Here is a 26,118-nt window from a genome sequence, read left to right on the forward strand (position 1 = left end):
CTCATTAGCGGGGAATAAAGACAAACTCCTTTGAACTTAGAATAACATATGTACAATAATTTAATCATCTAAAGATAAATGCGGAAACATGAGCAATGAAATGTAAAAGTAGAGTCGTTTCCTAAACTTTTGGAGAGCGTCCTTAAGGTGGGTTCTCACAGGGATGTGTTAAAATATTAATACAAACTCTATGATAGATTCACTCAAGTTTTGTTCTCTAAAATGCAGTGGACATTTATATTCCTCACACACACGAATGACGTCCAAAGGAAACCGGGGTCGATTGATCACACTTGCCACTTACTATCACATCATCTTATTCCCAATTGAGCTAGAGGTATTTTATTAGGAGTTACGGGGCTAGGGTGATGGTTTAGAAAGAAAAGGGAAGGGAAAAACAAAAATATGATAAGTTGAGAAATTGGGTTTTCAAGATACTCATAATAAGAGAAGAACATCGTTTTGTTCTTTGCTTTCGAATTGTGATTCATTCTTTAGCCCTTTGGCTTTGTGACTCCATATGATTTTGAAATTTTGGGAGTTCTAACTTTTCTTTTGTTTCTTTTTGCTTTTGTTTCTGATATTGTATCCTTTTTATTTTGAACTTTAAGGAGATTCGATTTCTGACTCCTTTGATTTTTTTTTGGAGTTTTGGTTTTTGATGGTTTTTTTATTTTTTTCCGAATCGAAGCAACTAACTGATCTATTTTTGTACAAGGTCTTATCTTTTCTTAGAAACCAATGATTATTTTTGGTGTTGATGTTACTCACCCCAGTCTAGGGGCAGATTCTTGCCCTTCTATTGCGGCAGCTATAAGTTGCTCTTTTCTTCATGTCCTTGCTGATGTGTTACCTACATCCTTCCATATTTAAAATGTATCTATTGCAATTGCAGGTGGTTGATCCATGGACTGGCCAGAGATATCCAAATACAAAGGTCTGGTCTTAGCGCAACACTAACGCCAAGAATTGATCCAAGAACTTTACTTATTAATTGGTTGAAGTTGGGAACCAATTCAGACCAAAAGATTGATATTACAGATTCTTGCTCTCAAATGATGCTCCAGCTTCATGATGTTTATGACCCAAACAATGTGAGGGGTATATGTATATGTGCAGATGTGCTTAATTAGTTAGCTACTAATTATTTTTCTAATTGTACTGTTCATCAGATAAATATCAAGATCAAGATTATTTCTGGAACACCATGTGGAGCAGTTGTTGTGGAAGCTAAGCGTGCTCAATCTAACTAGGTTGTGTTGGACAGGTAAGAGAAATATATCCAAAAGCATATTTTCAACTTGAATGCATGCAATTTTGGTCCTAATAATTCAAAACTTGGTAGTTCTTACTGAAGCTTTACTTTTACGTTATATACTTCCCCTAATCCCATTTCTTTATACTCAACTTGAAGATCCTCAGAAGGGTACTTCTCATGCAGGGATGATTCATTGAGTAAGCAATTGTTTTTCTGTTGAAGCGCTTAAGTACAAGCTTTTTTGTTTAACATTTGAGCTTACCCATGTATTGCATAGGACTAGCTACAAAGCGAAGTGGTTTATAATACAGCCCGCAAACTTGGAAATAGGTTTCATATCTAAACTATGTTTTTTGCTTTATTCCAGATGACACCCGAGTTACTATAGTTACTAATTCTTATTGTTGGGGATGTGGCACTACCTTATTTATCTCTGGTGTGGTGTTAAACTGGCAGAGCCAACTTACGAGGTATTGTGAAGGGAATAGCTAACATGCCAGTTGATAAAAATTTCATTATACATAGTAGCTAGAGCCTACAATGGTCTCACCTAGAAAATACTTAGGTAGCCTGGGATTCATTTGCCTTGTCCATTTTTAAAAATTAACATGTTTCTCGAAAGCACTAATATATTAGAATATTTGGTGCTAGAACTACAAAATTGCCAGAATACTTGGTGGCCTTTGCATGCCTAAATACTAATTTACGTAGATTTTCAAGACGATATATCAACATAATGAATGATGTATGAGTACTTGTCTTTTAGACAATAATTTCTGATGTACGCTGAATTTTGAGATACCGTTCTTAGTTTTCAGTCACATTACAGGAGTTGTCTTCAGTTAAGTTATGCTCCTTGGGCTATTAAAAGCAATAAAACGAGCAGGAAACACTAAACACTGAAATGGCTAGTGAAGTGCAAGATTTTGAAGCGTGTTTTTGTAAAGCGTTGGGACAAGTTCTTGATGTATATGGTCAATGCAACATATCAGTTGATCCATCATCGCTTGAGGAGTACTTGCTTACGAGTAGATCGTTGCAACATATCAGCTACTATAGTGGAGGACAAGTTAGAGCGACCTACTTCTTTTTGCTATTTGTGTACTTTAATTCTTATCTTGATGTAATATCCTATGTAGGCTGAGTATGTTGTTGTGCCGCAGATGCCATTGTAATTCCATTTTGGATTAATGATTAACAAAACAAATGAGCTTTGGAGGCGGTTATGTCCCATTCTTCCAATTCAATACCTATGGCTGTATATTACCTATTTACCTAAGGTTTGTATACTGATTTCAGTTAATGACATTACAGAGATGCTTTTGATGCACTAACCTTTTATCTTTGTCGTTTGCAACATCCACTTTCTATATGGACACTATTGGTTGACATTAATAGTGCAATTAGTCTTTACAATCTTATTTTCTTTTGGGCAAGTTGATGCCAAAACATTGAAAAAAGATTGCAGCCCTAAAGTGATAGAGCGATATTTAGCTGAGCGTAGGGCTAATGAGAACCAGGACATTTCATTTTCTCCAACATCTTTGAATCCGCAGGATGTTTTCGTAATAGTTACTCACATTAGTGAAACTCTTATACATGTTTGCAATATTGACTGGCTTTATGTAAACTATTACAATCGACCTGGCCTTAGGTATTCGAATACCCTCGGCTACCAGTAAAGAGAACCACTTTTAATTGTCATGTGGAGAATATTGTCAGTTTAAGAAATATCTGAGGCTATATAGAATAGAAGCGAAATGGTGGGAGCGTCATCGAGCAGATATGTCATGTACTTGTAATCTTTGGAGCTTTATACATGTTATATACGAATTGAACGCATTCTCAAGCATGACAGACTTACTCCATTTCAATTTGTCTATTTTGCAAACAATCCCTTCTGTCGAGATGATCATTATCTTAGTAGCCCAAAGTTGGTGCAACAAATTTAAGCGTCAATGGTACAAAGAGATATGAATATGAGGTGCTATCTAAATAATGTGATTTTTTCCACAATTGTTCCTGAAGGCTGAAGCTCTTGCTCAACATTACTCAAACCACATAACCCGCCGTGAGCCAAAAAAAACATTCAAAATAAGGTCCTCACACCAGACCAGAGACCAGATCAAGATCAATTGTCTAAATTCTAAAGTCTAAAACAAAGCATATCTACTGCTGTGTTAGGCTGTGCGAATTCCATGTTGTTTTAGTCATTGACATACTAATATATCGAACGTTTCAAGCAATGCTCGGTATCTCATTTTATCAAGTATACGATATCATATTTTCATGAATCTTCTAATATCTTGCGGCATTTTGTTCAACGACTGAACAAACTTGGAACATAAGAAATCGTTTCACTTTCTAAAACCAAGAAATTGGGCTAGAGAGTCTCATTTAAAAAAAAACAACTCAAAAGCTTGACCAATAATTTTTTTGGGTTTTAATACCCCCTGTATTGTTTTTATCCAACGTAAGTGTTTTTTTATAGAAAATCTTTAGAATCTAAGCTTTTGAGTCAAGACTAGTCCGCCACTTGTTATTTTTTAATATAATATATTCTCTTTTTCAACTACCTGTAGATAAGATAACTACCAGAATAAGATGGAATAAGATAACCAAGAAATTGGGCTAGAGAGTCTCATTTAAAAAAAAACAACTCAAAATGCCCGACCAATAATTTTTTTGGGTTTTAATACCCCTGCATTGTTTTTATCCGCGTAAGTGTTTTTTTATAGAAAATCTTTAGAATCTAAGCTTTTGACTCGAGACTAGGTCGCACCTGTTATTTTTTAATATAACTAGATTTTTTGACCCGTTCAACTAACGGGGACCATTTTTATATAATTTTTTTTCATTTTATTATTATGTATAAAAAATCTTACTTCCAAACTATTTTGAAACTCATACGGTAAATTAATTGATCAAAGTTCACAATGCCAATAATTTGTTATGGATATTAAACAAAGTTACAAACATAGAACGCTGAGCAAAATCCATTAAAATGTAAAACTTGCTCATTGGTCATCGATTATTGGGAAGATCGGCACGAAGGAGCTCCACTGGCATGTTGCAAGCGGAATTGCTAATATAACCACTATCTATACTCATTTGTATACTTATTTCCTCAATAGATTTGTAGAAACAATTTCACTAAATTGTCATATAAAATGACCAATAAAAAACAAAACTAACATGTCAAAGTTCTTCTATGATAAAATAAAAACAAAGTTAGGATGAGTACTGCTTCTAAAAAGCGAAACTTTCATTATCTAAAATCACAAAAACAATAAGAACACAATAAACAATAATATCATGCCTTATATGTTCGATTGACTGTCAAATACCATTACTAACATAAAAATGGGAACAATAGAATATTTTTTTGGAAGAGAACCCTATAAGCATTTGATTTTATATAAGCAATTCAATTCATTAAAAACATTTGATTTTGCAAAGAAATGGGCAGTACCTTTTACGGAAGAAATAGGCGTCATCGAATACACTTGAGGAGGAGAAACCAATGCGATAAACACCCACACAAAAAAACCTCAACTTCAAAAGACGGTTGATTTTTTTTTTTTTTTTTTTACTTGGGGGTGTAATACTCGTTAACCCAAAAAAAAATTGAACATGTAAAAATAGTTCATGATCAGGCGTATCGCTGATATATACTACGGTGTTTGGAACTTATGTAAGATCTCACAACAGTAGGATCCACCAAGAGGCCTACATGCTGTGTGTTGGTGCTAACCAAGCCTACAAAGGGGGAAATGGGCGAGGAAGAGGAAGAGAAACTACAGGCAGATTACGGTCAAGTTGTTTCAGACTTTAAGATGTAACTGAACTGACCACCTCTCTATAATAAAGATGCAAAGAAGACCACCAATCTCATTTTCTTGCATTCTTTGAGTTTTAGTTTTTGTAGCATACAATGTTCCATATTTGATCACTCTTGATGAAGGGGGCCTGAAAGATTGCTGCTATGTTTCATCTATTTAAAATAGGAACCAACCTGAGTTTAGACTTTTCTAATATGCATGCCTCGTCAAAAGTAAACGCAGGTTGCACACTACTGTTGAATTTAAAATTTATGTTCATCAGTTTGGAGCTAAAATTCTGCATTCCCCTTATCTTGTAAAGATGCTCTGATATTATTTTCCAAATTTTAGTAGACCAAATATCATAAAAACTGTTCTATGGTATCCCTTGCTGAAGGTCTTAAACATCTGGAATGATTATCCCTTAGGTTATTACATGTATTAAAGCAAGCAAAACACATAACCATGTTTGATAAGATGCAAAGGCCATCACCCCACTAAGCCATGTTGACGGCAGTGGCAATACTGCTGCATCCCGCGCCTGATGGGCAGTCGTTGTGCCCTCATCATGACCTCTTGCATCTGTTGCTGCCCAGTGCATACCTTAATAACCTCCCATATTTTTGTAGAGCTTTTCTGATTGCCTACTCACACCTAGATTCAGGATTACCTTCTTCCAATGCTTCAGACAACCTGTAAGTATATGATAACAAAGAAAAATCAGGTAAATTTACAAAAGCTCAGGAGAGCTGTGGGTGGTAGGGGGTTAAATGAGTTACCTTTTATTCCAATATAACGTCTAAAAAATTATAATGTAGTACCTAAATAACCTCTAATTGACATTCTGTGTGGGAGAATTTGTCCACCAGATGGATATAGTTCATAACAAAATCCAGGTGTGTGTTGCCGTTAGTATAACCTGTACTGACTTTGAAGCAGGGAAAAATAATGAACTTATTAGTTTTCATTACTTCCAATGTATGCTCACAAAAAAGGTAATATGACTGAATGGCATGTGGCTGACATCTTCCACTTATAATTTGAATCTAACTGTTTTGCATGAAAGTGAGATGAAACACAGAATTCGTCATAAGCTCTCAATACTGTAATGACACTTGATAAAACTACCCAAAAGCTACTTCCTTAAAGGAATGCAATCACAACCAAATATGTTGACCTGCAAACTATTGGTACTCGATTAAGAGGAAAAGACGAATTTGTCACATTAATGTACCAAAGAAAAAAAAATGGGGGAATATACCTGACATGGCTAGAATTTGGTCTTGCGATTTACCCAGTGTACAAACGATTTGGAAGCCTAGAGCTCCTCAAAAAGTCTTTTACATAATTGCTTTCATGTAGTGCTTGCCAATCACTTTTCTAGCTTGTTCCAGTCTAGTTGTTCCTTCAAATCCCAACAAAAGAAAATTAAGCCATTAAACAATGTGCTGATGAACTTGCATCAGGATACCTGCACATATATGACAGAGATGATGCATCTAAGGTAATTTGTTGACTTAAGTAATACAATGAGTTTAAAATAGCTAGGCAGCGTGCATTGGCTTCAAGTTCAAGGTAATGCCTTACATGGTAGCTACCATAGGTTTCACTACTTGTACAAAAGGTTTCCTGTTCAAAGGAATAATACTTGAAAGGTATAGAGACAAAAATAAATGTCAGAAGGCATTATTTAAGAAAACAATTGATGTAATTAAATGGCTAAAAAGTGAGCATGGTGATAGCCCTTATAATTTCAGACACCATCAATATCCAATAAAATGAAACAATGTCTAAAATGGATCCCAATAAAATGAAACAAAGCATAGTGACCATAACTAACATATGAAAAGAAATAAGAAAAAAAAAAGCCTATCTAAAATATAGTTCTCTTGTACATATCACACGCACTAACGCTCTTTAGAAAGAAAAAAAATCACACTTCTCATTAAGGAGCTTTAACATCCATGTCGCTACTCTCAAGTCTCAATTTATGAACACTATCTCCTTACATTCATCTATTCTTTGACACAGAATCTGTGAATCTAGGGTATCTCTCGCAGTATAAATGTACATGTGAGAATCCCATTATAATTATAGATAGGCCTGTCGGAGTAATTTTGAAGAACCTAAGGTTTTTCCGATAGTTTAGATAGAATCACATTCTATTAAAAAACATATCATATTCGTGAACACTTTTTTCACACCAATATAAAATACTCAGATGTATAGTATGTGAGTAGATTAGAGTGGGCATCCAGCTAAAGAAAGAGAATGCTTACCTGTGTGTAGTTGGATATTGTTTTGACATCACCATTTGCACCAGGTGTGGAATGCTATGGAACTCATCATCAGTAACCAAGATCAATAGTGAAAGTCATTCCTGCATATAGATACATGATTAATATAAATACCATATTCTGGATGGAAATAAAGACATGTAGACTAATACTATTTGATATACCTCTTCGGAAACCTCCTCAACAATCTGATCCTTATCTTTCACTGCAGTAGAAGTTCTTAAAGATCCTCAAAATCTTTATACATTCTTTTTCTTTTCAATGGGGTTTTATAGTCTTCTGTTTTGGTCCAAAATTTTGAAAAGGAAATTCTTACATACTAAATTGTACTCGCTACCATACCTAACTCCAAATCAATGTAGATTATTGTGCAATCAACTCATTTTAATCCAAAGAAATACCACTATACTCTATGCAAGTGCATATAGTATAACACTTAGCAACTATGACTCTGAACGACCAAGGATCAGCGCCATAATGGCTACATAGTTAATTGAGGTTTTGATGAGTGTTACAACCCACACCTTGTTACTGTCACTATTCACTAGGTCTTAAAGCACTATTCCCCTTCTCCTCTCTGCTGGTCGCTCCCTCCTTCTTAGGTTTTCCTCCCTCTCTTAATGAATCCTCCCTTTTTCTCATCTCTTCCTCTTTCTCTTTATATCGGTTTCTCCCTCCATCCAGGCCCTCCACCTGTCCCTCCATCTCGCGGTCTCCTTCTCTCCGCGTGTAGGGTTTCCGTACTGCGGTCATGTGCCCTGGGCCCTGATCCTGTACGCTGCGGCTCAATACCTTTCGTTGACTCGGGCGCATCCCCCCTTTGATACTTCGGACCCCATACTACCACTACAGATGCCCCCTCTCGAGTCCGCGACCATTTGGTGATCGGGGAGTCGAGAGTCCACGACGTCATGTTTCCATCCGCGGCCCACAAAGATTCTTTTTCATCGCTGGACTCACGAGTCCCCTCGCAATTATAACTTGTGCCCCCTCATTTCTTGTGCATCCACACGTCACACCCTGACTGATCCCTTTTGGTGTCGCCTCGATTTCAGCCCCCTCCAATTACTCTTTTGCCCCTTCCTCTTATAAAAAGCCCGCTCGATTCTTTCTCTCCCCCATTCAGCCTTTCATTTTCTTCCCAGTTGCTCTCTCCCTCTCTCTCTACTCTTCCTCCTGGTTAACTACTCCGGTCACACGCCATCTGTCCTTCCTGTTTTCTTTTGCTGAGGTTTTTGTTCCCCGCCGCTTGCTTCCCCTTCCCTCAGGTTGGTCCCTTTTCCTCTTTAGTCCATTTATTTGCTATATTGCGTGTTTCTCTCTTGAGTTTGAGACTGTTCGGTTTCTCCTCTCTCCAACCTGTCTTGACTGTGTGACTTCTTCCCTGACCTCGATGTCGGTTTCCAGATCCGACACCTCATCCTCCTCCCCGTCCCATGGGGTCGCCTCCCCTCCCACCCCGACCAGATCGGGGCTCCTTCCACCTCTGGGCGCCCCTTTGCCCTTCCGCCACCCCCACCCCGCAGCCGCAGACCTAATCTCGAAGCTGTTAAGGCAGCTTACGGAATACCCGCTGACGTCATCCTAGAGCATGTCCCTGCCTTAACCTACTACCCCCACTTGGTTCCCTACAAGCCGGGCTGTCTAGTAGCCACGGTAGGGCAGATTGTAGCCGACCTCCGTTTTCCCCTCACCCGTCTTGACATCGAGGTGTGTAATCACTTCAACATCCCTCCTTGCCAAGGCATCGACAATTTCTGGAGGGTTATGTATGCTGCGAACCACTACAACCGGTCCGAAGTCCCCAAAATAACAGTCCGCGACATGACTGCTCATTTTTACATAAAAAAGAGCACCAAGGATGTCAACGTGGGATACCACTCTTTCTGCGTTCGCCCTAGAAAACAGTACTTTATACTCCGTGTCACCTCCTCGGACAAGTTGTGGCACCATTACCCTCTTTACATCTCTGGGAACTTCCTCTCCGCGGATCTTCCTCCCGACTTGAACCTTAATCACCTGGCTTTTCTCCCCAGCGGTGAGTCTGCCTCTCTACTAATCCCCTTGGTATAGGTCTTTTGTTCCCCAATCTGACTTGACCGTTTTCTTTTACAGGTTGGCGCCCGGACTCGAAGTCGCAGCCCTACGATAATTTCTTTTCCACCACCCTTCGGAAGATTCGCGACCTGGGACCGGCACAATTTGCTGTACTAGGGATTGATCCTGTCACTGCCACTCCCCTCCTCTCCGATCCTCAACTGAAGCTTATTGGAAAATATTGTTCCCCTTTTTATCGCCCCCCACCGCCCAAAGAGAGAAAGCCTCGAGATACACCCCCTCCCAAGAAGAAGCGCCACCCCAAGAAAGCTTCCCCCCGCCACAGACCAGTCCGCTGTCCCCCACCTTCATCCTCCGCTTCTCCACATCATTTCGTTGACTCCCACCCCTATTGGTCCTTGACCACTTGGGAAGACCAGTACTCGTATCCTCATTCACCCTCCACAACTTCTCCCCATCCCGACATGGGCGCCCACAAGCGTAAGCTCTTCGACAGCGACTCAGATGAGGATGAGGTCTCCATTGTCATCCCTGTGGCCGTGGCTCAATCCTCTCCTCCCCCGGCGTCTAAACGTCCGCGACCTTCTGCGTCTGGAGAGGACCCCACCCATCTGTCCACCGACCACCCTGCTGCTCCCTCTCGTGCCGAGCAGCGGCCTGGGAAGGAGGTAGCCCCCCGCTCCGAAAAAGGGGCACCGAGCCCATTCCTACTTTCAGCCCCACTTTCAAGGTCCGAAACCGCACTCTCAACATCCACGATTCGGCCTTGGACAATGCCGCCGTGGCCTCTTCTCTGTTCTACGGGTCTCATCTTCCTAGAGACATGACCTATGCTGACGGAGGGAACGTTTGACTCTCACCGGACCTCATTTTACACTGGTTGGGAGAAGGTACTCTCTCCTTCGTACTGGGTGTCTTTCCCTTCCTCCCCCTGAATACTCTAACTCCAGTTACTTCTTTTCAGATGAGCTTGGACATCTCATATATGATCCGAGGCCTCTTTGGTGCAAGGGCCAGGATCGACCAGTTGGATGGTGACTGATAAGAGCCCAAAACTGTAGTTTTAACCCTGTAACAGTCATACTTTTAGACCAATTATGTGAGTAATAATTAAGAGTTAACACTGATTACGTGTTTTTATGCATTTCAGGTTTCAAAGTCCATTATGTGCAGAAATGTGCCACTTTAGCGAGATAAAGGAGCAAAGGTCGGTTACTAAGGAGTTCCGTGATTAAAGGCCAAGATTGAAGAAGACAAAACCTTTCTAAAGCCCGGTCAAAAGCTGAAAAGTCGACGCGGGCAGAAATATCACACAAGTCAGCAGAACTTCCGAAGGCCATATCTTTGGACTCAGACCTCGGAATGGGGCCTATCTTATGTCAAAACGACCGGATCGGAAAGAGCTTTCCAATGGTTTAAGCCTTGATCCAATCCGAGGAGCAGAAATGGACGAAAAGTCTGTTGAAGCCAACTGCAGCTGAAGAGGCCTTTTGGATTTGAAAGAATGGGTTTTGGGCCCGATTCTTCGCCCAAAACATGGCTCCAAGCCCATGCACGATTTTTGGATCTAAAAGTATAAAACCAAAGCTTAACTCTTTGTTAATGGTAGCTAGTTAGACCTAAAACTATATAGAACTCTAGATCTAGTTTCGATTAGAGTAATTAAGTTTAAGTTCCATTTCCAATTCTTGTTTTAGATTAAGTCTTTGAATCATTGTTCTTGATTGATTAGATAAATAAAATAGTTATTTCTGTCAATTTCGATTTTTGTTATGTCAATTTATAGATCTAGTTTTAATTCTTGTTGATTATCATTTCGTAGTTTAAGTAGATTGAAGCATTGTTAGTTAAAATAGTTAAGTTAGAATTTTAATATGATGTGTAGTTATAATTCAATGGGAAATGATGGGTTGATGACTCAAGGCTAAAACCTCCATTAGAGGGGTTGATAAAGCTTTGATGAAAACTTAGTGGTATAGTGTAGAAGCATTGTAGAATCTATTCCACTCTAGAAGGTCGTGATTCGCCATGAGAATGGGTGGACGACCTCACATGCTAGTTAGTATTTGGTAGAAATGCCATGAACACTAGGGATTAGAACTCGAAATTCTTGCCGTAAGAACGTAAGAATCGAGATACAAGAATCTATGCTAGGTTATTAAGTTGGATTCGAGGTGGATTCAATTCCCCTCTAATCCTTTATCTAGATTCAAAAACAATCATATTTCTATAGCATTCGTAGTTTAAATTCAACATAATCAATTTCATATTGTATCGTAGTATAACACCCTTCGTAAATCTCTCATTAGACTTAAGACCGATTAATTAGATTAGAAAACATTCCATGCTAGAGAACTAGGAGTGGAACGAATTTGTTACTCCACTCTATTTCGATAGAATTGAGAGTAGAAACTTTGATAAATATAGACACGTAAATAGTTTTAGTTTACTTACGTTTTGAGTTCCTCGTTCATTTCGTAGGTAAATTATTCAATTATCATTTATCAAATGGCGCCGCTGCCATCTTAGTTTCACTTGTTTTCATAGTATAATTAGTCATTTTGAAGTCCCATTAAACCCACCCACCCTTGTTTGATTCATACTGTGGTTGTCCGTTTCAGCATTGAAAAGTTCCAAGAAAAAATATACGGAGCGACATCGCTTCTAACCGAAAGCACTGCTTCAAAAAGATGGAACCTTGAGCGACCACCCTAAAACACTGGAATTTCAAGTTACTCGGAGCTGCGATCACGCTTCTAAGTGAGCGACCCCAGCTCTAAGCTAAATTTTTCGGATTTCTACAGTTTGTTTCAACTTTGATTTTTAAGTTTTTCAGTGTTCTAACTTGTTATTTACATCTGAACACGCCAAAAACAAGACGCTATTCATAAGCGAAGCAAGGACGCTATCAGGTATTCCTTTCTTCCATACCTCGCATCTCTAGTTAGAGGTTTATACTAAAATATCAAGATTGTTTGGAGTGTTGTCGTGTTTAGACTGAGACTTGCATGAGATTAAGATCTGGTCGGAGAAAAACACCGAACCTAATTAACCGTCAGCGTCAACAAACAAATCTATTGAGTATACCAATCACTACACCTCTAGCTACTATTCCACCAACCACACCGGACATAATGGCTGAAAAAAGAGAGACTCCTCTCTCCGACTTTTACAAAGCCTTGAGCGATAGCCCTAAATCTTGCATCGTTCTAGCAGACCCAGTGGGGGATTTTCGAATTTCCCCAAACGTATTTAATTTGTTACCCATTTTCCATGGTTTAGATCATGAAAAACCTTATCAACACATGCGTAGGATTGAACAAGTCTTTACAACATTCCATCATCCTACGGTTGGTACGGAACAAATTAAACCGAGGGTATTTCCCTTCACCTTAGCCCGATAAGGCGTCTTGGTTAACGCCCAAGCCTAACTCTGTGGACTCGTGGGCTAAACTTGTTCAAATTGTTTATGGAACATTTTACCCACCCCTAAAGACGGACGAGATGCTTTCCAAGATTCATTTTTTCTGACAAAATCCTCATGAATCATTTTCTGAGGCTTGGAATCGTTTCACCGATCTGCTTATAGAGTGTCCACACCATAACCTAGCAAAAGACACGTTAGTTCATGCCTTTTTCAAAGGACTTCAACATCACCATAAAGAAGTCCTTGACATAATGAATGGGGGTAGTTTCCTAAGTAAAGGAGCCTCGGAGGCTTACAAATTTTTAGAAGATCAAACTAAACGTAATAACAATTGGGGGGGTAGTGATGATATCCCCCGCTCTCATAGTTCTTCTTCAACAGCTTAAAGGCACCGGTATGTTTGAGATGAAACCCGATCTAGAACTTAAAAATTTAATCGAATCTCTAACTAAAAAGGTTGAGGCTATTTATGTGCAACAAAAGCCTATCCCCGTCATGAATGTTAACTCCAACCCATGTAATGTCTATTTGAGTCCTGAGCACCCTGAATCCTATTGTCCTCTCTTTATGAACAATACAATTAGAGAGCAAGACAATGTTTGCTCCATTAATAGCTATCCTATTCCTAATGCCCCATGGAGACAACATCCCAACTTTAGTTGGCTTAAACAATCAACAAGTTTCACCTCCGTGGTTTAATAACCAAAATGTTAGGCAAGCAAACAACTATAATCAAGCTCCACCTAGGCAAGGACGGGGACAAAGTCAGGAAATTATAATAATTATAACAACCAAAGCGCCTTGAAACCACGACAAGGTTTAGAACAAAGTCGTGGTAATTATAATAGTTATAATACCAATAGAGGTATCGTTCGGTTAACAATAGTAACTATCACAACCCACCCATAAATAATCAACGCGTGAGATAGTTCTAGTCGCACCACCATGACTACTACACCATCACATCCGGATCGTATAGACGCTTTTATACAGGTTACCCAACAACTTTTCTAATCAATGACTCAATCAAACCAACAGATCTTACAATCCATAAATCGGGGCATACAACAGTTAGCCCAAGAGAAAGCCCAACCAAAAGGCGTTTCCGGGACAAGTTTATACCAAACCCTAAAACAAAGAAAACACACCTTTGAGGTAAACGGTAATACTAGTAATGAAACTACAATCGTAGGGTGACCTTAATGCCATCACCACTCTCGCTCTGGAAGAGTGGTTGATAACAAAGTAACTATGCCTATAGTTACCCCATCAGTATTCCCTACACCGGATATCGAACTAGATACCGCAGTAGAAACTGAAGAGCCTACCAATGTAAAGGTACAAGTTAAACAACAAACTAAGAAACAGAAAGCCAAGGTAACACATCAAGTCGAGCCATACGCTAAATATAGAGCGAAACCACCATTCCCTCAGAAGTTAGCCATGCTAACCAGGGATACAAACTTTGAGGAGATTAGGAACGTTTCCAAGAATCTAACGATAAACCTTCCTTTTCTCGAAGCTATTAAAAAGCTCCCTAACCATGCTAAGTTTCTTAAAGAGTTGTGCACTACTAGGCGTAAGATCAACATACCTAAAGACGCCTTTCTAACTGAACAGTTCCCAACTTTATCCGAAAATAATGGAATTGTTAAGTATAAGGACCCCTGGTCGCCCTATCAGAAATGCACCTTAGGAGATTCCCACACGACGACCGCTTTATTAGACACACGCGAGTGTTAACTTACTCCCCGTTACTTGTATAAACAAATAGGTTCTACAGGAAATGCAACTTACAAAAATAACGTTGCAATTAGCGGACATGTCAATTAAGTATCCTAAGGGTGTAGTGGAAAACGTGCTTGTTAAGGTTTAGGATTTTTACTATCCCGCTGATTTTGTTATCCTTGATACGAAATTCGCTAATGACTCTCTTGATCATCATCTTAGGGCCCTTCTTGGCAACCGCCAACGACTTAAAATTGTCGCGATGGTAAGATGTCCTTATCTTTTGGCCATCTTACGGTTGAGATAAATGTTTTAAAATGATGAAACAGCTTACCGGATTCGCCTATAGATGGGGAGGTTAGCATGATCGAGATCTTAGCTCAAGATTATTTTAACAACACGTTTCCCGAAAACAATATGTACAAATTCTTTTCTTTTGGATATTCATATTTTGTAAATGACTCCTACTTAGAGGAAGTCAACACCATCCCGAGTCCACACCAATTGTAAACCCTTCCGGTTGCTCCATATATCGAGTATGAAAACTTGCTACCTAAGCAAGTATTCATTATGCAAAATGAGGACCCCGACGAAACATCTATTGATTTTCCTTCCACCCCAAAGGCTTAAACCTCTTCCCGAGTTAAAATATATTCAACTTGATCCGGATGGTAGTCATCCGTAATTATATCTTCTCTGTTATCTAAGAATGAAGAGACACGCTTAATCCGGGTGATTAGGGAACATCGGTCGGTGATTGGTTGGTCCCTAGCCGACATTAAGGAATTGACCTAATGTTTGCACCCATCATTATCCATTTGGAGGATAACGCGAAGACTTCTCGCGAACCTCGGTATCGCTTGAACCCCGCCATGAAAGAGGTGGTTAGGGAAGAAGTCTTACGATTACTTTCGATCGCGGGTATCATATACCCAATCTCGATAGCGAATGGGTAAGCCCCATTCATGTAGTTCCTAAGAAATCGGGGAGTTACCATGGTGCGAAGCGGGAAGGGTGACTATGTTGTCACACAAGGTCCTATGAAATGGAGGATCTGTATTGATTACAGATGTTTAAATGCTATGACACGAAAGGATCACTTTCCTTTACCTTTTATAGATCAAATACTCGAACGCCTAGCTAGTCATGCTTTTTATTGTTTTCTGGATGGCTACTCAGGCTATTTTCAGATTATTATACTGGAGTTCCCAATATACTGGAGTTCCTGCTTTGATGAAAGATACTGTCGTGGAGGGTGAATACAATCCGACATCTCATTCGTCGCCCATGATCAACCACGAGAACCAATCAACCGGTAGCCCGGTGGATTGGTAGGAACGCCCTCGGGAAAGACAAAGTCGATGATATCGGCTGCGCAATGTCCGCGACGTTCTCTCGGATTTTGCAAACAAATAAGTATAATTTCTGCATCCTCGACTTAATGTTTAATGTGATTAGAGGAGTGGGAAAGACCTTGGCGCCTCTTCCCGTATTGATCACTAAGATCATGCTCTCCTTTAGAGCTGTCGCAAAATCTGCTCCTATTAAGATCAAATTGCATTCTAATGCAAGTATCTATATGGATTGCATCCAAGAGACGCGTGGCGTTAATCCGAAGGAAAGGTTGTTGAGTCGGAGGATGAAAGGGAGGATATGACATGTCTAGATGACGATGCATTAAATACTTGTAGTTCTAATTTAGAACGCATGCAAGTGTTGCAAACTGGCTTGCGTTGCGTTTATGGTATTTGTGGAGATATTAAGAGATAGACAGATTGTAGTTCGAAGAAGCAAAGCGAACCTTCGGACAAGACTTGAAATGCTTTCGAAAGGGTTCGGGGCGATATCTTGTCTAACATGGAGACTATCCACCAAAGATCAACAAGCCCAAGATCGCGATTTTCGGGACTGAGATGGAAACCGCGATTTGTTCGAATAGAGATGATATGATGCATGCCACCCGTGGAGGACTCTGTTTCAGCCGAGTCCGACAGGCATGAGCGTTGTCGCCGAAGGACAGATGGTTCAAGCCATTCTCCATCCCAGGGCCAATCTCCATCTCAGGGTCCATCTTCATCACATAACTAGGTGTTCACCATCAGTTTGTGTTCGCTGTTATTTCATGATTTTGTTTTATTAGTTGGATTTTAATTCAGTTGTTAAATTTAAATATTAAGGTGTTTGTTTTATGTTGTTTGGTTTTAAATTTTAGTTTTAATATAATTCGTTATATGATCATCTGCTGTAAAGTTGTTTTGGAGGAAAGGTTGAGAATTTGGCCGATATCGGCATATCTATGATTTGTGTGGTGGTAGCATGAAATGTAGGAGAGTTTAGAAGTTACTATTCTAAATCCAAAGATGAAAGATACCGGGATTTTTAGAAAATCACAAAATGGTTTGTTTCGTTTTTCGGGTTTGGAATTTTTCTATTTCCGGAAATTGCCTTAAAACAATTTGGGAACTTGCCGATTCGTTTTGGAAGCTCAGAACCTATTTAAACTCCCTTCATTCTACACTAACAAACCACACTACACCCCAACATCATCCCGCACCTTTCACTCCAAGCTTTTCCTTCTTTTTCCTCTAAACTCTGTTTCAAAGATTTACGAACGCGCAAGCGCCGCATTGTACACTTTCACAAAGTTTAGTCGAGAGCGACCGCGCCCAAACTCTGTAATTCTAAAACTCGAGAGAGACCCACCGTGCCCTTGAGCCGAATTCGACTTCAAACACCTGTAATTCTAAAACCCACGAAGCGACCCGCGCAAGCGCCGCGCATCCGCCATCCATCTGTGAACACGGAAGTTCCAATTTTTTAGGGTCATTCCAGGATTTTGGAACTGTTCAAGAGTCGCTTCGGATGACATCTCCTATAGTCATACCGAACAGTCTTTCGAAGATATGTTGGGAACCGAGACCTATGGACATTGGTTCCGACCCACGATCTTGCCGATTTAGGATGGCGTCATCTAATCGTAAGTGATGACGATTCATATTCACCACAGCTTACTGCTTATTTCTACGACCACGTTAAATTCTATTGTAATCAGGATGGAGAACAAGAATTCTCCGTCGTAGTCGATGACACGACACATAAATTCAATAAACATGTGGTCGCTTTAGTTTTAGGATTACCAATACCTGATCCTGTTCACACATGGGCATATATGACTGATAATGCATATCTTTATGATTATACATATTTCCATGAGTATTATGGGGGAGGGGTATTTCGAGTAATGGACCAGGGGTGATATAGCATTGCCCTTGGTAGCCTTTCCCTAAACGTAGGCATCATCATGTTATTCATCCTGATGAATATTTTGGGGGAATGGTAGTTCATTTCTGCAAACAGTACTGCTGGTGACATTTTTCTCGCTTTAGCTGAGGGACGTCGCCGATATGACATTCCCCGAGTTTTAGTCACTAGTCTTAAGAGAGCCCAAACCATGAGGCGTAAGTATCTTCTTATGCCTGTGTTGGTAAGCCGCATCATGTGTAGTTGTTTACCTGTATTATGTGCACAATTCACAGATTGGAAAAGGGTTGAAGTCATGAGACCCACCAATAGGGTGGTTCGCTCATTGCGAATAATGACTTGGCGGGATGGCGGTGCGACCTCATTTGGTCGCCCCGTACATCCCATTAGACATAATAACACTTAACAGATTAGCATTAGTAGATGATAAATGGCGGCAAGCTTGGCAAGTTATAATGGATGGCGGGGATCTTGAAGGAACCTCATCTCTTTAATGAGGAGGAGGATGCTTAAGCGGGGAGATAAGGTAAGTTTTAGTTTTGTTATTGTGCGCTTATGTCCCAAGCAATTTAATTACATTAACCCCATAATGGGTGGAACTCTTATAGAGTTCGCGTCGGTTTTTTATTTCCTATATTAGTATGTTCTAACCTTGTTTTGCGGATGTTCCAGAATTTTCACGCATTTCCATGGTATTTTCTACCCTCTTTATTTAAATGCTTTGTATTTTCAAAGCTACCCTTTTATTTAAATTTTGAGGGCATAAGAAACACGTGTAATTAAGGGGCATCGTGTAATTAAGATATAGATATGATATAATATGCATTTGTTTTCAAGTTAAAAATTTCAATATACACTTAGGAATATTGGTATTGTTTACTTTCTCTATGCTCTTAACAATCTAGAAGTCTCCGTAGCTTTTGCATCGAATAATTATTAGAAACTTAGGTTAATATGTAGGTAATAATCTTTGCATCTATCTATAAATATATTACATGAGTATCTATGATTGTTAGCATGAAAGTTTAAAAAATCTAAGCTAGAGTACTTATTCTACAAATCTTGAGAATATAGCCTAAAGCCTTATATGAAATAAACATTTGAGAAATAACACAAGGGAGAAGTATATTCGAATAGAGAAATCACACATCCACTTGCTTGATCACTATGCCATATCCTAAGCGAGAATTTAGGCCCTCTTTAGATTGATATAGCCAAAAATTCAAACCTATGAATTATTTTCCGCTAGTAAGCCCCTCGAGCCTTTCCTTAGCCTTTCATAACCCACAAATCCTTTATCATTACAAAAAAAAAAACAAAAAAAAAAAAAAAAAAAAAAAACCTACCCAATCTAGAATAAGTCCGAGAATAGAATGAGGAAGAAAAAAGAAGAGAAAAACGGTGTAAACAAAAGTTAGTTAATTGCTTGAGAAAAATAAAGAAAAGAAGTTTCCATCCAAAGAAAATAAAAATAAAAATAGAAATAAAATAAAAACTCCGAAAAAAATAGAATAAAAGGACTTAAAAAGCCAAAAAAAAAAAAAAAATATGGCTAAGGATGGAAACAAAGTGTGGAAGCAAAAGTAAATAACAAGGTTTTCTCTAAGTTACATAATATGAAGACTCTACTATCTCAGACTTGTCCTTTTGAATATCTATTTCCTTCCTTCTTAAACCATCTCCTAATCCCATGACACCTAATAAAGACTTCTAGCTCAATTAGGAATAGGTTAGTGTGATAGTAAGTGGCAGATGTGTTTGATCGACTCGGCTTCCTTGTTGTCATTGAGATTGTAAGGTAAAGTGTGCCCACTTTTGCCTTTGGAGTAGTGAAACTTGAGCGGAAAAATTAGAGTGGTTTTAGTCTTGACATTTATGTGAGGACCTACTTAAGTCTTATTCGAGTTTTTCAGAAACGAACCTGCTAGGCATTTCATAGTATTACTCATAGTATTTATATTTGTATCATAGATGATTGATTATTATGCATATATTAGCTTAGGTTTTGACTTGGTTATTCTTATTCATTTGCTAGTGAGATGTATAGATAGTTGGGACATGAATGAGGAAACAATAGTTTTATTTCTTAGTCGTTGTAGTATAGTTGAAGTTTGTGAATACCTTCATTTGGAAAACTCTCACGAGGCTATAACTTCGTCCCACTAGGGAATTCCTAGTGGTTTAAGGCCTTGTTGCATATGGTCAATGCAATCGCACTTTCAAATAAACGAGTAGTTAGAACTCCATTTTTGGTCACTTATTCTAATTTCTCATCTTTGCTTGAGGACAAGCAAAATGCTGTTTGAGGGTGGTTTGATAAGAGCCCAAAACTGTAGTTTTAACCCTGTAACAGTCATACTTTTAGACCAATTATGTGAGTAATAATTAAGAGTTAACACTGATTACGTGTTTTTATGCATTTCAGGTTTCAAAGTCTATTATGTGCAGAAATGTGCCACTTTAGCGAGATAAATGAGCAAAGGTCGATTACTAAGGAGTTCCATGATTAAAGGCCAAGATTCAAGAAGACAAAGCATTTCTAAAGCCCAGTCAAAAGCTGAAAAGTCGACGCGGGCAGAAACATCACACAAGTTAGCAGAACTTCTGAAGGCCGTATCTTTGGACTCAGACCTCATAATGGGGCCTACCTTACGTCAAAACAACCGGATCGGAAAGAGCTTTCCAATGGTCTAAGCCTTGATCCAATCAAAGGAGCAAAAGTGGATGAAAAGTCTGTTGAAGCCAACTGCAGTTGAAGAGGCCTTTTTGGACTGAACAAATTGGGTTTTGGGCCTGATTCTCTAGCCCAAAACATGGTTCCAAGCCCATGCACGATTTTTGGATCTGAAAGTATTAAAACCAAAGCTTAACTCTTTGTTAATGGTAGCTAGTTAGACCTAAAACTATATAGAACTCTAGATCTAGTTTTCAGTAGAGTAATTAAGTTTAAGTTCCATTTCCAATTCTTGTTTTAGATTAAGTCTTTGAATCATTGTTCTTGATTGATTAGATAAATAAAATAGTTATTTCTGTCAATTTCGATTTTTGTTATGTCAATTTATAGATCTAGTTTTAATTCTTGTTGATTATCATTTCGTAGTTTAAGTAGATTGAAGCATTGTTAGTTAAAATAGTTAAGTTAGAATTTTAATATGATGTGTAGTTATAATTCAATGGGAAATGATGGGTTGATGACTCAAGGCTAAAACCTCCATTAGAGGGGTTGATGAAGCTTTGATGAAAACTTAGTGGTATAGTGTAGAAGCATTGTAGAATCTATTCCACTCTAGAAGGTCGTGATTCGCCATGAGAATGGGTGGACGACCTCACATGCTAGTTAGTATTTGGTAGAAATGCCATGAACACTAGGGATTAGAACTCGAAATTCTTGCCGTAAGAACGTAAGAATTGAGATACAAGAATCTATGCTAGGTTATTAAGTTGGATTCGAGGTGGATTTAATTCCCCTCTAATCCTTTATCTAGATTCAAAAACAATCATATTTCCATAGCATTCGTAGTTTAAATTCAACATAATCAATTTCATATTGTATCGTAGTATAACACCCTTCGTAAATCTCTCATTAGACTTAAGACCGATTAATTAGATTAGAAAACATTCCATGCTAGAGAACTAGGAGTGGAACGAATTTGTTACTCCACTCTATTTCGATAGAATTGAGAGTAGAAACTTTGATAAATATAGACACGTAAATAGTTTTAGTTTACTTACGTTTTGAGTTCCTCGTTCATTTTGTAGGTAAATTATTCAATTATCATTTATCAGTGACGTTGCCCGCCTAGAACAAAAGAACGCGGCCGCGGACTTAGAGATGCTCAGGGCACAGGATGAGCTGAAGACTGCTGAGGCCGCCCACCTTGCTTACATGGATAAGGTTAATGACCACTTGAGTAATCATCGGGAAACCCTCCTAACGCAGCATACCAGACTGAAATGGCGGCCCTCCATAGACAGCATGCCACCGACATGGACGAGCTCCAGGATCACTTCCAAGCCCAGGCCGACAAGAGGGTGGCCAAGAAGATCAAGGAGGAACATGAGCGACTCATCAAAGAAGGACGACTTCTTCCTGAAGCCCCGGCTGCTGCCCCCCTTTCTGAGGTTGTTGTACCCCCTCCGGCATCTGCTCCCGTGGTCAATGAGGTCGCTGTCTTAGTGGCCGGGGTGATAGATGCTGCTGCGGATGCCGTCATTGAGGAAGCCGCCGAGTCAGTGATCCATGAAAATGCTTGAGTGTGTTTTACTTGAATGGCCTGTTTTGTGCCCTGGCCAGGCTTCTTTTGTCGCAATTTTGTAATACTTCTGATACATTTTGTTTTATTTTTACTCCCTTGGGTTGAGGATAACTGATTGTGGTATTTATCTTATATTTTGTCTTTGTGTTTCCACGTGCTCTTATCGGTATATGATACCTGCGTGACTTTAGCAATAATGAACCTCTATCATCGTCTTCACCTGTTTGGTCGGGAGCGCTCGCTCCCTTTGCCCCATGTTAAGGTCGGGGCCCCGCCCTTCCTCTCTACACATGTCGGACCCCTTGTCCGCGGCGAGAGGAAGCCTCTTCGCTTCCTCTTGCCAGCATCTCATATCTTGTCCGGGGCGACTCCTCTCGCCCCGGCTCATGTGAGAGTTCGTACCCGTCGTGGACAACTCTTTTTGCCCCGACTGAGTTCTAGACCTCTCGTCCTCGGAAGGCTCCCCCCTTCCGTTCCCTTTACTCTGAAGGCAGTAAAAATTCATGCGAAATTCCTCATCTCAAAAGTGCTAAGGTTTTATATATGTACAACTAGCTCATGCAGTTTATAGCCACTCCCATTATATTTACTCATGAAATTTTTTCAGCAGCCTTACATTCCACGGTTTTTCAACCGTTTTCCCTTCCAAGGTCCGCAACCTATAGGTGCCCGATCCTCCCACCTCAACCACCACATAAGGCCCCTCCCATGTTGGACCCAGCTTTCCCTCGCTCACTTTCTTGGTGTTGGGGGTCACCCGCCGAAGTACCTTGTCTCCCACCTTAAAGCTCCTTAGTTTCACCTTCTTGTTGTACTGCCGTTGGAGGCGGTGATGGTACTCTTCTAGTCTGATGCGCGCGTGTCTCTTCTTTCTTTAGTTAGATTCATATCTCTGGCCAGGATGCCCCAGTTTGATCCATCCTCGACGGCTAAGGTTCTAGTGGTCGCTACCACCATTTTTGTTGGTATCACGGCCTCCACACCATATGCTAACGAAAAGGGGGTCTCCTTGGCAGTGGTCCGCGGAGTTGTCCGATATGCCCATAGTACATGATTGAGCTCGTCGGCCCAGGACCACTTCTTGTTCTCCAGTTTTCTCTTAAGATTGTTTAGTATGGTCTTGTTAGAGGATTCCACCTGCCCATTGCCCTCGGGGTTGTACGGGGCCGAGAATCCCTGCTTCACATGATAGGCCTGTAGAAAGCTCTTAACTCTTGATCCCATGAACTGCGTTCCATTATCCGCAATGATAGCATAAGGCAACCCGAAACGGCAAATAATGTTCTCCCACAAGAACTTGATCACTTGGACCTCCTTTACCAATTGCAGAGGTACGGCCTCGATCCACTTGGTAAAGTAGTCCGTCGCGACCAATAGAAACCTCCTCTTACCTCTGGCCGTTGGCAGCGGCCCCACTATGTTGAGGGCCCACATTGTAAATGGCCATGGGCTGGATACACAGTGCAGCGGCTCTGCTGGGGCCCATATTAGTTGAGAAAATCTTTGACATTTCTCACACTTTCTGGTGAATTCCACAGCGTCTCTTTTCATGTGCGACCAAAAGTAACCTTGTGTTAACAACCTGTGCACCGTTGTCCGGCCCTCTGAATGGCTCCCGCAGTCTCCTTCGTGCAGCTCACTGAGCACCTCTTGAGCTAGCTTCGCCCCAAACATTTCAACAAAGGCCCGTTGAAGTTCCTTCGATAAAATTCTCCTCTAATCAGTGTGTATCTCCGAGACGCCTGTTCCAATCTCCGCCTTTCTCTAGGGTCGGTCACCTCAACCCCTTCCAAGAACTGCTTGAAAGGCCCCATCCATCCATCGTCTCCCTCCACCGTGATCATTACCTCCAATCTTTCCTCGGTACTCGGTCTGCTCAATTTCCTTACCTCGATTGTCCTTTCTTCAGACCCTGGAATGGCGGCGGCCATGTAGGCCAGAGCATCGGCGTGGTGGTTCTCCCCACGGTTCAGATGGATGAATCGGATTTGGTCGAACTTCGAGGCCCAAGCCCACAAGACTCCCAAATACCTTGCCATTCTGGGACATCTAGCCGCGAACCCTCCATTCGCCTGGCATACCACCAAATTGGAGTTGGAGTATACAGTGAGTTCCTTCACGCCCAGACCTACTGCCATTCTCATGCCCGCGATTACCGCTTTATACTCCGCCTCGTTATTTGATGCTGCGAAGCCCAATTTCATCGTCTGCTCTAACCTATTATTCTCCGGAGTGACCAATACCACGCCTATTCCGCTGCCTACATCCGTTGCCGATCCATCGGCAAACACCCTCCAACCGTTCTGTACATCCCATGGGTTCAAACAATCCAGTTCCTCTTCTCTCTCGGGTTCCAAAACCATCTCCTCCCCCCAGGTAGGATCCTCTGTAGGGAACTCCACCAAGAATTCCGCCACTGCCTGAGCCTTCTCCGCCGTCCTAACTTGATACTGAATCTCATATGAACTAAGCATCACGCCCATTTCAAAGATTCTCCCGATTTTTCTGCCCCTCGAGCCGCCAAGGGGGCAAGTTGGTTACCACAATCACTGCGTGAGCTTTGAAATAGGGCTTCAGCTTCAGGGCAGAGAACACCAAGGCAAGGGCGTACTTCTCTACTCGACTGTACCTAGTCTCCGTATCTAATAAGGTCTTGCTCTGGAAGTACACTGGTCTTTCTACTTTATCCACTACCCGGATGAGGACCGAGCTGATCGCATAATCTGTGACACCCAGGTACAAAAATAACTTTTCTCCCGCTTCGGGCCGCGACAACAATGGTGTTTCCTCTAGATACCTCTTAAGCCCTTGGAATGCCTCTTCGCACTCCGCTGTCCATTTGAAATCCGTGGTGTTCCTCAACAGTCGATACAGCGGCCTACATTTGTCGGATGACTTTGAGATGAATCTGTTGAGAGCCGCGACTCTACCTGCCAACCGCTGCACCTCTTTCACTGTCTGTGGTGATGGCATCTCCACCAGCAATCTTATCTATTCGGGGTTCGCCTCTATTCCCCGCTGTGTCACAATGTACCCCAGAAATTTCCCCGTGGTGACTCCAAATGTGCATTTCTCTGGGTTGAGTTTCAAATTATGGACCCGCAATATCTGAACGCGCTCTCCTTTTCCCCTCATCGATGTGCTCTCGATGCCCCTCGACATGCTTTTCTCCAACCCATATCATCGATGTATATCTCCTTCCACAACGATGCCCGCCGGATACATGCCCTTGTACAAACATTTTCTCTCCCAATTCGCCCACTTTCATGGAAAGGATAACCCCCGCTTCGGACATTCTTCAACCCAAAACACACATTCGCATCCCATTTTTTAGAACCGCGACTATATTGTGACCATTCCGTGCCTCCTTCCACATGATCCCCGAATGAACCTCTTCCCCGGATTCCTTCTCGATTTAGTCCATACATCTCATCTTCTGGTTTACTACCCCCTCCTTGGACGCGATCCATCCAATGAGAATATCTATCCCCAGCGAATCGTCCTTGTTCTCCACCAAACATTGCACCAACTTATCTTTTCCATTTGCCGTCGGCCTCGATCCAATCGGCCAACTTCTCCTCTCCGGAATTCACTATTTCTGATTCATCTGTCTTCCGCCCCTTCCATGGCCCGCCCGCGGACATCCCGTACGGGACATCCTCTTAATTGTGTTCGTGGTTTCTTGGAGGCCTTGATCTCCGTGGACCTCGTATGTTCCCCATTCGAGGGTACCGCCTCACCTTCCATCTCCTTTCGTTGTATTGGGAATGGGAGTTCGACCATCATAAATCTCGAGAACACCGTCACCGACCCGTTGTTACCGGTAACAAAAAAAGTTCACCCATAGTTCGCGGACTCCCCATTGAACCCATACAAATTGGTCCTCTCTTATGATCCAATCGGGACTCTTTTGACCACATAATTACCCATTGCTACCGTAATGACCAACGTTCATGGGACCTCTCTTCCCCGGCTGACTTGTTGAATGACTCATTGACTTGTTGAATGCTCA

General features: G+C 40.8%; 1 protein-coding gene across 1 annotated transcript; it reads right to left on the reverse strand.

Annotated features, from left to right (window-relative positions):
• Positions 1-23,761: 23,761 nt before the first annotated feature.
• LOC147511024 (uncharacterized) lies at positions 23,762-24,589 on the reverse strand. The gene has a single exon (XM_086598331.1). The coding sequence runs from the start codon at positions 24,587-24,589 to the stop codon at positions 23,762-23,764; it is 828 nt and encodes a 275-aa protein (XP_086454457.1).
• Positions 24,590-26,118: the final 1,529 nt, after the last annotated feature.

The sequence above is a fragment of the Coptis chinensis genome, chromosome 3, assembly GCF_015680905.1.
Source record: "Coptis chinensis isolate HL-2020 chromosome 3, ASM1568090v1, whole genome shotgun sequence".
NCBI classification, from domain to species: domain Eukaryota; kingdom Viridiplantae; phylum Streptophyta; class Magnoliopsida; order Ranunculales; family Ranunculaceae; genus Coptis; species Coptis chinensis.